The 12562-nt window shown below is 50.1% G+C and overlaps 1 protein-coding gene and 1 pseudogene across 1 annotated transcript; one reads left to right on the top strand and one right to left on the bottom strand.

Moving 5' to 3' along the window:
* The first annotated feature begins 7743 nt into the window (after positions 1-7743).
* Positions 7744-8904, top strand: LOC127303451 (F-box protein At5g07610-like). Its single transcript, XM_051334185.1, has 2 exons — positions 7744-8101; positions 8198-8904. Exons 1-2 carry the CDS (start codon positions 7744-7746, stop codon positions 8902-8904), a joined length of 1065 nt encoding a protein of 354 aa, XP_051190145.1.
* Positions 8905-9720: 816 nt separating this feature from the next.
* LOC127303452 (uncharacterized) lies at positions 9721-11391 on the bottom strand (annotated as a pseudogene).
* Between the last annotated feature and the right edge of the window lie 1171 nt (positions 11392-12562).

Below are 12562 nucleotides of genomic sequence, written 5' to 3' on the forward strand. Positions count from 1 at the left end.
TGGGTACGAGGGAAAGGAGCCCTATTGGGCGAAGGAGGATGAGGCGTATGTAAATGCCGGCATTGAGAACCCCTGGCTCAAGTACAAGGACCCGCTTGAAAGAAGATTCATCAGGTCCCGGTACCATAAGAAGAAACTAACCGGGGAACTTGTCACGGACCCGAAGGTCGTAACCGACATAATTTGGTTCACGAACGACAAGAAGGTCCTGGCGTTGGAGAAAAAACTGGTAAGCAATTTACCGGTTTAATTAGATCAAGTATCGTTCATATAATAGTAGCAACATTTCTAAATGGTTCGCGTTTCTTCCGCAGGAAGAAGAAAGACAAAAACTTTCTCAATGTGACGAAGGCTCCTCCTCCCAGGCGTCGACGGGCAGGGTAGCCTGGGACAAGCCTCTCGTACGGGCGCTAAACATCGTTAATGAGCATTCACCGACGAGAAGGCCGCATAGAGGCCGTGTGGCTGGCGCCGGTACAGGCTACAAGCATGGTCACTATGGCTTGTCGTCTGCGGACGATAAAAATGCGCGCAGTGAGAGGAAGCAGCGGGAGGCGGAGGAAATGAGGGAGTCAATCCTAGCCGAAGTCCAAGCTGGTTTGGTACCGCAACTGGTACCGCAACTCAAAGCTACGCTCGTACCTGAAGTCAAAGCTGAAGTCGCCGCTTCAGTCCAAGCAGATTTCAACGCTCTACACGCGTGGTATGAGGGTGGCAAACAAGGCCCCCCCCCCCCTGAAAATGCAATTGGTTAGCTTCGACGGCAGCAACTCGATGGCGCCGCCGTCCGCCGGCAATGACAATGTTATAATGGAGACTCCTCCAGCCGCCGGCAATGTCGCTGGTGCTAGGGATTCACCGTCCATGCCGGGTAGCAGCCCCTCCGTCACTTGCACGCCTGCCGCCGCATGTGCCGGCCCGTCGACATTAGCCGAGCTCAACGCCCTCACGGTAATTAACCCATGTGTACATCAAGTTAATATATTAGTTTCGTCATCCTTGCCCTCTCTCTAACGCCATACACATGTTCTCGCAGGCGCTCTCAACGCCATGCACCTTCCTGATGAGAGTAAACGGCAAACTCAAAGACGTCGCGAGGGGGTCCATCCTTCGGCCCCTGGATAAGAAGTGGCACACACGAGATATGGAGGATGACGTTTACCGGGTTGAAGTGGATCGGGCGTTACCGGGCTATGAGGATTTGTTTCCTCCTAATCAACCGCATGGTGCCGATGACGAAGACCCGTTGAATCTTGCCTCACTGAAGGGTTGGGTACTGCTATGGCCGAAGACCCTAATTAGGATCAACACCTACTCGGGGTCGACGGCAAGCAAAGACAAGCACCTTGCGGCGCCACAGGTCAGCGTCCCTCCACGACAGCCAGCGGCGCCGGTGGTCAGCGCCCCACCACAACGGCCAGCTGCACAAGAGGTCAGCGCCCCACCACAACGGCCAGCGGCGCCGGTGGTCAGCGCCCCACCACAACAGCCAGCGGCGCCAGAGGCCGAGGAATACGAACGTGACGACTTCCAATGGGATATTCCTACGTCTTCACAAGTTGTCCATGAGGATGAGCCGGCCCCAAAATATGGGTGCTCCAAGAAGCTGTTCGATTCTCAAGAAACGGCTGAGGAGGAAAATCCTGAGGAGGTCGCCGCCGCCGCCGTCAAGAAGATGCTGAGCCCTAACACACTCCGTGCTACGGTTACGGCGGTGGGAGATGGTCCAGTACTACAACCCAAGAAGAGGAAGAGGCCAGCTAAGAAGGACGCCAAAGACAAGGCGGCGGCCAAAGACAAGGACAAGGTGGCACTCCTTGACAAGTTGCCAAACAATTGGCGACCTCTGCATCACTTGGGTGAACCGATGCTGCCGGAGCATGTCCTCAAGTTACTCACCGGGGATATGGCGAGCTTGCATAACCAAGTCCAGTATTTGGAGAGGCAGCTTCTCAAATCAAAAAATCCTAGTTACCCTCTCTTCGTGGCGAAGGTGCCAACTGGCATGAACTTCGTCGAGAAGTACCCCGCGGACTTGTGCTTCATCCGGTTCAATGACATCTTCAGCATCTATCGCATGCAAATGCTCCACTTTAGTGTGGTTCGCCTAGTTGCTCTTAGCTTGTCTTCCCAGATCGTTAAGGAGGGGACGCCGACCATCGCGATAATGGACCCCTTCTATATGCGGGAGAGCATCATCTGCAACGCTGGGGATCGGGCGATTGCCACCCGGCAGGTCGAGGATTTCATGCTGGCGAACATTAAGAAGGGCGCAATTCTCATCCCTTACTTCCCCGAGTAAGTAATCACTCGCTAGTCCCCATCACCATTCTATCCTATATCTCCATTTGCATTTCCAAAGGTTAATCTGTGTGTTTTCCGCAGAGACATGTACTGCACCCTCATCGTCGTGCACCCGCAACACTCGCATGCAGTCTATCTCGACTCGGGTAGGGACAAGAAGAAAGACTACACCAACATCAGGGCCCTTCTCAATGATGCTCTCACCGGCTTCGCCAACAAGGCAGGCCCCCTCAAAGTAGAGAGGAAATCCCGAGGAGGCTTGGTCTTAACCCACACAACCAACTTCCCTGCCTCGGGCGATCGAATGAAGACAATGGGATGGACGCGTGGTACGTCATCCTTCAGATGCAGGAGTACATAAAGTACGCAGATGACATGTTGCTGCCAGAGAGTCTCAGAGAGAGGTTTTTAAACATGGCGGATGCCCCTGATAGAGAGATTAGAAAGAACTGGGGTCGCATCCAGCAGTTCATTTGCACGGTAATCGTGCATGATGTCAACAATAGGTCTGGCGAGTTCTTCTACGGCTACGGTCTACCACCTAATGACGAGATAGAACTCCGCTTGGAGATGTCGCGTGATGAGAGGCCGTTCAACACGCTTGAGGGTTGCCGTCCATTCCCCCCTAGGCGTACAACCTGATCCTACGACGGGAACACTATTGCTAAAGCTTGAACGATATGTCTTTGAACTTCCGTATTGTAATACTTGCTACATATTCCCATAGAATCGACTTGTTGCTTTTATTTAGTTGTATGGATGTGCATGTGAACAGGTGTCTATAGTTTCATTTAGTTTGCTATATATTTCAAGATTATGCCGTAGATACCTTAATAATTATTTGCATTTACTCGACCCCTACTTGCCTCGTATTTGGAGTTCGCCGATGATTAGAATGTTCGGTCACTAGTACACTCGGGGGTGGAGCCAGTGAGCCTTGGTGCGATGGCCACAAGTATCAATCTATTGTGCATCCTACCTAGCCTCACTGACTCCATCCCTGGATGTTAATATGTGTTTCGACCGACAAATTATGAGGCACGCTATTTAAGTCGTACTACTTATCTTTTATTTGAGTTCGCACTTCTTAATTGCATTGGCCGATGATTAAAATGTTTGGTCACTTGTACACTCCGGGGTGGGGCCAGTGAGGCTTGGTGTGATGGCCACAAATATCAATCTATTGTGCATCCTACCTAGCCTCGCTGACCCCATCCCTGTATGTTATTATTTATTTCGACCAACAAAGTATGAGGCACATGCTATTTAGTTCATACTACTTGTCTCTTATTTGAGTTCGCACTTGTTCATTGCGTTGGCCGATGATTAGAATGTTTGGTCACTTGTACACTCTGGGGTGGGGTGAGTGAACCTAGTGTGATGGCACAAATATCAATCTGTTGTGCATCCTACTTGGCTTCACTTACCCCATCCATGAATGTTACTATTTGTTTCGACCGACAAAGTATGAGGCACATGCTATTTAGTTCATATTACTTGTCTCTTATTTGAGTTGGCACTTGTTAATTGCATTGGTACTAACGTTTTATTTGTCTTGTGCATGGAGATGCCGACGACATATGTCGTGTACAAGGGGAGGGTTCCTGGAGTCTACGACGACTGGGAGGACTGTCGGAGACAGGTGCACCGCTTCAGCGGCAACAGCTACAAGGGATACCCCACTAGGGTGGAGGCGGAAGGAAGATACGCCCGTTATCTAGCGGGAGAGATGAGGGACATGAGGAGGAACCGGATGAAGACCATGGCCTTCGTGATGATGGTCATCGTGACCATGTTGGTCATGTTCTATGTGATTGTAGTTTAGGTTAGTAGCTACATTGTGAGGTGTATGACGACACTTGTGACGACTATGTACCGAGACTTCTAACTTTGTGAAACTTCGTCCTTCGGTGTTGCATATGCACATGTGTTGTATGAATCAACATTCCGGAACCAGACTTGCGTATTTGTGTATTGATACCGAAATGAGACTTGGCTCTCTATGTGCTTCTCATATTGCATGTTCTGCTGTATAAATATGAACTGTGTTGTAAATATATACTGCTGTCAAATATGTATTCTAATATGCTGGGAAAAATCTGAAAAAAGAATTTTCGAATATTATTGCCGGCGCACCTACATGCCCTACTGCCGGCGCACGTGGCATGCGCCAGTGCTGCAAGCACTACTGCCGGCGCAGCTGCTGGTGCGCCGGTGGAACTTGCCCTTTGCCGGCGAAGCTACGATGGCGCGCCGGCAGTACATGACCTATCGCCGGCGCACTGCCTGGTGCGCCGGCAGTGGCCAGTTATCACCGGCCCGTTCGCAGCGGAGGGCTCGTGGTGCGCCGGCAATGGGCCTTTTAGGTGCGCCGGCAATAGGCCTTTCCCTTGTAGTGCGGAGGGAGCTAGGTTGCACCGGCGGTGGTGGTGGGGGCACTACCGTGGGCGGTGGACGTGGAGCAGCGGCGAATGCTTGGGGGCATGACTCCTTGGTGGCGATGGTGCGGTCAACCCACTGCGGCATAGAGCGGACCTCGTCGAAGGAGGGAGGTGGCCGCATCATGGGGATGAAGGACGCCTACTTGTCGAAGCTTTTGCCAAGTCCGACGAGGAGAATCTTGATGAGTTGGCGGTCGTCGATGGGGTCCCCAAGCTCGCGAAGCACATCGGCGATGGTCTGAAGCCGTTGGCAGTAGACACCGACCGGAGAGTCACCCTGGACGGTGTTGCGGAGCTCTGTGTGAAGGGTGTCAACCCGGGCATCGACATTTTCTTGGAAAAGCTGAAAAAGGGCCGCCCAGAGTGCGGCGGCGTTTGCGGCATGACGGAAGACAAGGTTGAATATCTGCGTGGACAACCGCTAGTCGATCCACTGAATGACAGCAAGATCATCCTTGACCCAGCGAGGATTGGCGAGCCGGGGAACGGAGGTGGTGGCGACGTGATCCAGAAGGTTACAGCGGCCGAGATGAACCTCGAAGAGATGGCACCAATGGTAGTAATTGTGCTTGGGAAGATCTAGGGTAATAGGGATTAGGGGTGTGACATCGGAGATAGTATCGGCATAGTGTATGCTGGTACCGATAGTTGGGGCTAGAGAGAGGGCTGGGGAAGAAGATGCCGCCGCAGAGGTGGCGGCGTTTGCGGCGGCGACGGCGACGGCGGCATGCCACTCGAAGAAGCCGCGTGGCGGCGGTGGTGGTGGGGTGGGCGGTGGAGACATGCCCTAGGATCGGAACTAATCTGATACCATGTAGAATCATAATAAAACTCAACTTGTATTATTTCTTAGGATTACAAGAAGTATATACTCATCTTTCAGATATCCAGGAACTCCAGAAGCTAGCATCCTGATTGCCGTTGTGCACTTCTGAACTGATGAGAAGCCTGGGATTCCGACGTCTCTCTTTATTTCGAACTACGGATCAAACTATCTCACGCCATGTACTATGTTCTTGAACAAATCCTTGTTCATCCTAAATCGCGGGCGAAAATCCTTCGGCGTGTATGTAAGATTCTCGGCGAAAATCCTTCGGCGTGCATTCCAATCGTTGCATTGGTTTCGATTTCCTGAGCGCACGGGCTTTGACCCTCCACGTTTGGAATGAACCAGCTTCTCCTCCACATCGAGCTGAAGAAGGTCGACAAGAATCATGAAGTGCTCTTCATCATTGGCGGCAGCATTGCTTTCCTCCTCCATCAACAAATGCATCATCATCTTGTCCTCGCTATCCATAGTCTACAATTCAAAAATTGAAGACTCGGTGCAGTGGCGGTGCAAAAGCTGGCTCTGGCATATGTTCGTACACCAGACGTGTGAGCGCACCGCGCTTGATGGACTTCTGCGACGACTAATGACCGGCGAGACGAGGGGGAAACCAACAGGGGAAGTGCAACGGGTGTTGGCGACGGGGTTGGAAAGGCTCGGGAGAAGGAGGAGTAGGCTATGCGGTGGTTGAATTGGGGCCTGGGTCACTGGCATGTGGAGCCCGGCTGTATATCACGTGGCGTGTCTTGTGTCCGGCGTGCCTGGTGCGTGCCTTGTGGGTTGGGGACGGCATGGGCACGTCGGACATGTTATTGTACCGTGCCGGGCGCGAGAGGGGTTTGGAGAACGCCACTGTAAGGCGATGTATGTAGACACTATTTAGTGTATAGATACATCTAAATTTAAACAAATCTAAGCAATCTTTTTACGGACGAGGAGTATTACATTGTAGTGTAAGCAAATTATTTGGTGAACGAGAACTTAATTTATGTATAAGAAACACTCAATTTCACATTTCAAATACTCCCTCCGATTCATATTAATTAACTTTAATATGGATGTATCTAGAACTAAAATATGTCTAGATTCATCCATATTAGAGTCAATTAGTATGAACCGGAGGGAGTATATTTCTTCCAAAGGGAAGCAATTTTAGTTTCACCCGAATCAACTTTGTACAACAATGGAAACAAAAAAAAATGCTTCTATGGAAGCAAACTATTGTACGTAAATAGTGTCCTCAAAATCCGGAATAATTGGGTTCCTAGCAATCAGAAAGAATAATTGGGTTCCTAGGGCATGTGCAATGGTTGATAAGACTGTCTTATCTTAACTCTGCCATGTAATCTTGATATGACAGTAAAATATGATGTACAATGGGTTATTTTTTAGTCTTATCTTTAATAACTAGACATCCTAAATATGTGGTGAGAGAGATTGTGCTAAGAGATCATATCTTAGCTAAGAGAAGGCAAAGTCTTTTTTTGACTTTCTCTTTCCTCCACATCAGCATTTATCCTACGTGGCATCGCTAAGATATCACCATTGTACATGCCCTAGTGGCTCTCGATTATTTGGAAACTACCAGAAGATATGCATGGTAGGATCTCGAATAATGTTCTAACGGACTCCTGAGATTGTGGGATTAGGAGTGATCCTTGCAAGAGTACTAAGGAAACTAATTTACTACTACGGCTGGTGCATGTTCTCAAGCTTTCGATCGGACGGTGCATGTAGGCTCCATCCTACGGAAGATAAAGATTGGCTCCGGATTCCTAGTGTTGCCCAAAAGAAAAAAGATCCTATATTCGAGGACGAGGATTGCCCGTTGGCTAACGCTGAATTTACGCACACAAAATGGAACGATATTGACTCGAAGGGTATGCTTTTTCATAAGGTGGCGTAGACGTAGGTCTTGCTCGACGACGCCGCCACCACAACCGCCGTACTTCGCCTTCTTTCGCCATGCGCAATCCGCGAGGGGAAAGCCGCGCCTCGACTCGTGCCGTCGCCATGCGCAATCGGCGAGAGGATGGCCGGCTGGCCGCGCCTTGACTCGTGCCAGGTACGCCGTCGCCATCTATCCATCCATCGTCCCAACCCTTGTCCTCTCCATTCTTCGTTGATTCATTGCGTTGGTGCAGATCTTCCTCTTCTTCCGAGAGCGCCATGGCTCCTACGTTCGAGAGACTCACCGAGAACCTCCACCTCGATATCCTCTCGCGCGTGCCCGCCAAATCGCTCTGCCGCTTCAAATGCGCCTCCAAGATATGGCTCCGCCTCGTGGACCACCCCGCCCACAGCACGAGGCTCCCCAAGTCCATGGCCGGCTTCTTCTGCAACAGCACCATCAGCGACGACGACGACGACGACGACGAGCGCGCTTCCCCGGATCAGCTCTCCACTTCGTTGATGCCTCCGCCGGAAGCGGCGCCCCTTTCATCTACCCCTCATCGTCCGCCATACTGCCCGACCGCCGCCGCCTCCATCTCCTCGACTGCTGCAACGGGCTCCTCCTCTGCCGCAGGTACGACGACGTCTCCACCACCACCCAAGACGACGACGACTTCATAACTTTCACATACGTCGTGTGCAATCCGGCCCGCCACCGAGGAGTGGGCAGTGCTGCCGGACCGCGTCCAGGACGACAAGGTCGTGGGCACGGCGTGCCTGGGTTTCGATCCGGCCGCGGCTCCCCACTTCCACGTGTTTCTCTTCTCGCTGGATGCACGCCGCTTTATCAGCGGAGTGGACGTGTACTCGTCTCAGACCGGCACATGGACCTACAAGGTGAAGCGACGGGGCGAAACCCTTAGGCTCGCCGATCATCAGTCAGCCGTCTTCCTTAACGGCTACCTGCATCTCTCCACTGCCTGCGCACAGCGGTACCCTAGTATATTAGCCGTGGACACCAAGGGAGAAGAATGGCGTTACTTTGACACACCTTGCGATATGCATGGCGGTGACGAGTTTCTTGGTTCTATTCACCAGTCGCAGGGCCGCTTGCATTACGCTAGCTTTAACACTACTGGTGACTGGGATGAAGTGCAAATTCAGCTGCAAGTTTACGCCCTTGACGACTATGCAACCGACGAGTGGATACTCAAGCATACACTTGAGCTTTCAGAGACGGACGTTCATGGAGGGATAATCGAGCGCAAGTTTGATTGGATTGAGATGCATCCAGAGAGTAACTTGATCTTCTTCTGTGAGGAGTCGGATAGTACATTGAAGTGTTACAGCATGCGAAGCCAAGAAGAGACCGAGCTCCGCACACTTGGAGAGGGCCAGCCACCATATCTCCCATATGTGCCCTTGTACACAAATTAAGTTAGAATCTTTGCGCATTGGGCATCGAGATGAGACCGCGGATGACTTCATTTGATGCATGTGGATCGATCTTCGACTGGACTCAAGATTTGGCTGTCTGCGTCAAGTTCTGGAATTATAAGTATCTTCGACTGGACTCATGTGGATCTTCGACTGGACTCGTCGTCTTGGACTCAACTAGATAATGTATGCATGCATGCTTTTAAGTTTGGAAACAGCTAGTAGGTACTATATGTGGAGGCAACTTGCATCATTCCTTCCTCTTAGATTATTTATTTTTACAAATTTACAATTTTCTGTTTGAGGGATGGTACAAATTATATTAAGAAAAGCCATGACCAGTATCATGTAGCTTCTACTTTTATCTTTATTTCACAGTTTGGAAAATTATAAGTGTCTTACACTTCTGATGGTAAACATTTCGACTGAATGTGGTGTCACTTTTAAATATGAATTGTTCACAAGATCATCATCTAGCTGCACTTCCCATGGTGGTCTTATTTCTAGTCAGAAGGTGCTTGTAATGTAGCAGTTTTAAACTTTTTTTGCACAATCCAACTGCCACTTCAATACTCTAATCGAGTAGATAAATGACTACAAAATATTGGGAAATTAAGTATCTTACACTTCTAATGGTAAACACTTCGACTGAATGCAAAAATATTCAGTCGAAGTGTTTACCATTAGAAGTGTAAGATACTTAATTTCCCAATATTTTGTAGCCATCTATCTACTCGAGCAGTGGAACGTGCTCGACGACAAGGGCGGTTCGAAGCTCAAGCCGGCCTGCCCGTACATGTACCCTGCCCGTAAGAGTTATACCTTGAGAAGATTATCGGTTCTGCATCTATGGTAGCCGATGTGTGGCTTCCCCCATCGACCACAAATGGATTGTAGTGGTCTCCTTTTGACCTAGTTTTCCGGCTGATCTGCACAGGTTGGTCAAGCGCAGTGACATCGAAGATCTTGATGTGCCGGTATTGTACATCTACACGTTGCACTGTCATTACAGCTTGCAGAGACTTCTGGCGGATTGTGGCCACGGCCACCTTTGTCTCACTGATGGCTGCCGGAGTCATGGCATCAAAGGTCTCGGGTGTCACCCGGATAGTCTCCTTGGTGGCAATGTTGTACCGAAACACACCCCAAACTGTAGCCAGGAAGGAAGATTTGTCTCGATTCCTCGATGGAAGAAGATGATGTTGTCGCTGCCCCACGTCGGCCAGCCACCATCCCTAATAAGGATCTTGCGCCGCAGGCCACCTTGCACTTGCTTGTCCACGTTCATGACAAGGATGTCGGTGTTCAGACGCTCAATCTCGCCAGTCCACTTGTTAAATCGAAAGTTGGCCACTGCCACCATCTTCCCAGACGGCGACATGGCTGGACTTAAATCGTACTGGTCTGCAACAACAGTACATTGATTTATACCCTCAGGTATCTAATACTACCTTGGTTTCAATGAACAAAGCCTTTTTTTGAAGTCAAACTATGTAAAGTTTGATTATTTTTTTATAAAAATCTTTAACATGTACCATATAAAATCTATATCGTTAGATACAACATGAAATAAATTTTTATATGATGTTATAATCCCTCCGATTCATATTAATTGACTAAATTTTATCTAGATGCGGATGTATCTAGTCAACAAACGCGTCAACAAGAAAATACTATTATAAGACAAATCTGCATAGTTTAGCTAAGAAACCAACTTCTCCTACCCAAAAAAGCAAAGAAAGATGAACCTTTTTTTCCTACGAAGAATATTGTAATTAATTGCATTGGTAGAGTAGCATATCTAGCAATTAAATGATGTATGGGGACAACTTCGAGGGTTTAACTGGAAACTATCGGTATAGTAATTGAAAGCAGCGCTGCTGCATTTTTTTGGTAAAAAATAAAGGAATTACCTTGTGGGGTAAGGCGCTCAGTTTTGCCATCGTTAAGGTTGGTCCTGTACACGACGGTCCACGGCGTCCGGCGTTTCTTGACCGGCTCCTTGGTGGAGACGTAGATGAGGGAATGGCCGACGGTCCGGGGGCCCACCTTGAAGCTGCCGGCGATGCAGTCGCTGTCCTCCAGGCGCGCGCCACCGAAGGTCTCGGCGCCGTAGATGTCAGCCAGACGCAGCACCTTCACCACGTTGTCGGCCCTGAAGCGCAGGGCCACGTGCAGCGTCTCGAGGCCGTTGTCCCTCTCGGAGACGAAGACGAGGCCGGTGACGCGGCCCTTGTCGGCGTCGTCCGCGGAGGCGCCGCACTCGGCGGCGAGCTTTGGGTTCTTCTTGCTCAGGCAGGTGAGCAGCTCCTTGAGCGCCGCCGCCGGGATGGCCCGGCCGTTCTGGTTGTACGAGACGTCGTCAGTGAGGTGCAGCTCGTCCTCCGCGGACGACGGTGGCGGGTTGGCGGGGCAGGAGTAGATGTCCAGTGGCACCGGTGGCCGGTAGGTCCCGAAGAAGGGGATGCTGCCACGGCCGTCCCCCATTGCGCGATCGAGAGATTAACTCGATCGGCTTTGCTCAGCTGGTTTGTGTTTGTTTTGGAGATCAGATGAGATGGCACTTTAGCTAGCTCAAGGATGCTGGATTTATAGTGACATATATACCTGCAATCCTCCTTGGCCTCAGCTGCTTGCAGCATCATGTCGTTAGTTTTTTTTTTTGAAGGAATGTGTGTGCTTTATTGCTGAACCAACATAATGTCAATACAAATTGTTTCCCGGATGCAATTCAGGGGCACACCACGCCACACACGACAACCACTAGACTCACATGAACGAGCTAAAATATGAGCGGCAACATTCTGCTCGCGTCTAACATGAAAGACATTACAAACAATGAAGGAGGCGATCAGCTCTTGGATATCATGAATCACTACTCCGCACATCGAACGATCCATCTCCTTACTCGTGATCCGCTGAACCACTGAAAGACAATCGGTGGCCAACTGAACATTGCTTAGCCCCTCGTCTTTGGCGAAAGAAAGAGCCAATCTTACCGCATGGGCTTCAGCTAACTCAGGAATGGTGATCTCCTCAATGTTGTTGCTGCAAGCTGCAACACACATCCCCATATGGTCCCTAATCACAATACCTGCACCCATCTGACGAGACGAGGCAAACAAGGCAGCGTCAACATTAATCAAAACAGATCCTTCCGGCGGCGGAGTCCACGAGCCTGCCAAAGAGGGCTCACGCCTATGGTTGGGTTTTGACACATAGAGATGCTCCATAATCAGATCAATGTATGCTTTGATTCTGGTGGCCAAACATGTCGGAGAGATGGAACAATTTTCTTCACGCAACTTATTCCTCGCGTCCCATAAATGCCAGCAAGTGACCGCCAAAACAGTAGCCTGGATATCGCCCCCCCTTTCCAAGAACTCGAACATCCAAGTCTTCGGCGATGTGAAACCCTTGCGGTTCAGGTGCAAATCATAATCTTCTTTAACCTCAGACCACACCGCTCGGGAGTAGGGGCAGAATAACATTGCATGCTCAATAGACTCATCCTTCGAGCAATGAACACACGAGGAAGAAACAGGTATGTGACGCCGCTGTAGCTGCATACCCGAGGCCAAACAGTCGTGAGCGAATCTCCAAAGGGTGATTTGCATCTTTCCCGGTGCCTTGATAGCCCATAGCTTCTTCCAAGCTT

The sequence above is a fragment of the Lolium perenne genome, chromosome 5 (assembly GCF_019359855.2).
Source record: "Lolium perenne isolate Kyuss_39 chromosome 5, Kyuss_2.0, whole genome shotgun sequence".
Taxonomy (NCBI): domain Eukaryota; kingdom Viridiplantae; phylum Streptophyta; class Magnoliopsida; order Poales; family Poaceae; genus Lolium; species Lolium perenne.

Bases quoted from the DNA above. Each gene is read 5' to 3' on its own strand.
- LOC127303451 (XM_051334185.1), top strand. From the start codon at position 7,744: ATGGCTCCTACGTTCGAGAGACTCACCGAGAACCTCCACCTCGATATC. The intron at 8,102-8,197 runs GTACGACGACGT...AGGAGTGGGCAG, and splicing joins GGGCTCCTCCTCTGCCGCAG to TGCTGCCGGACCGCGTCCAG.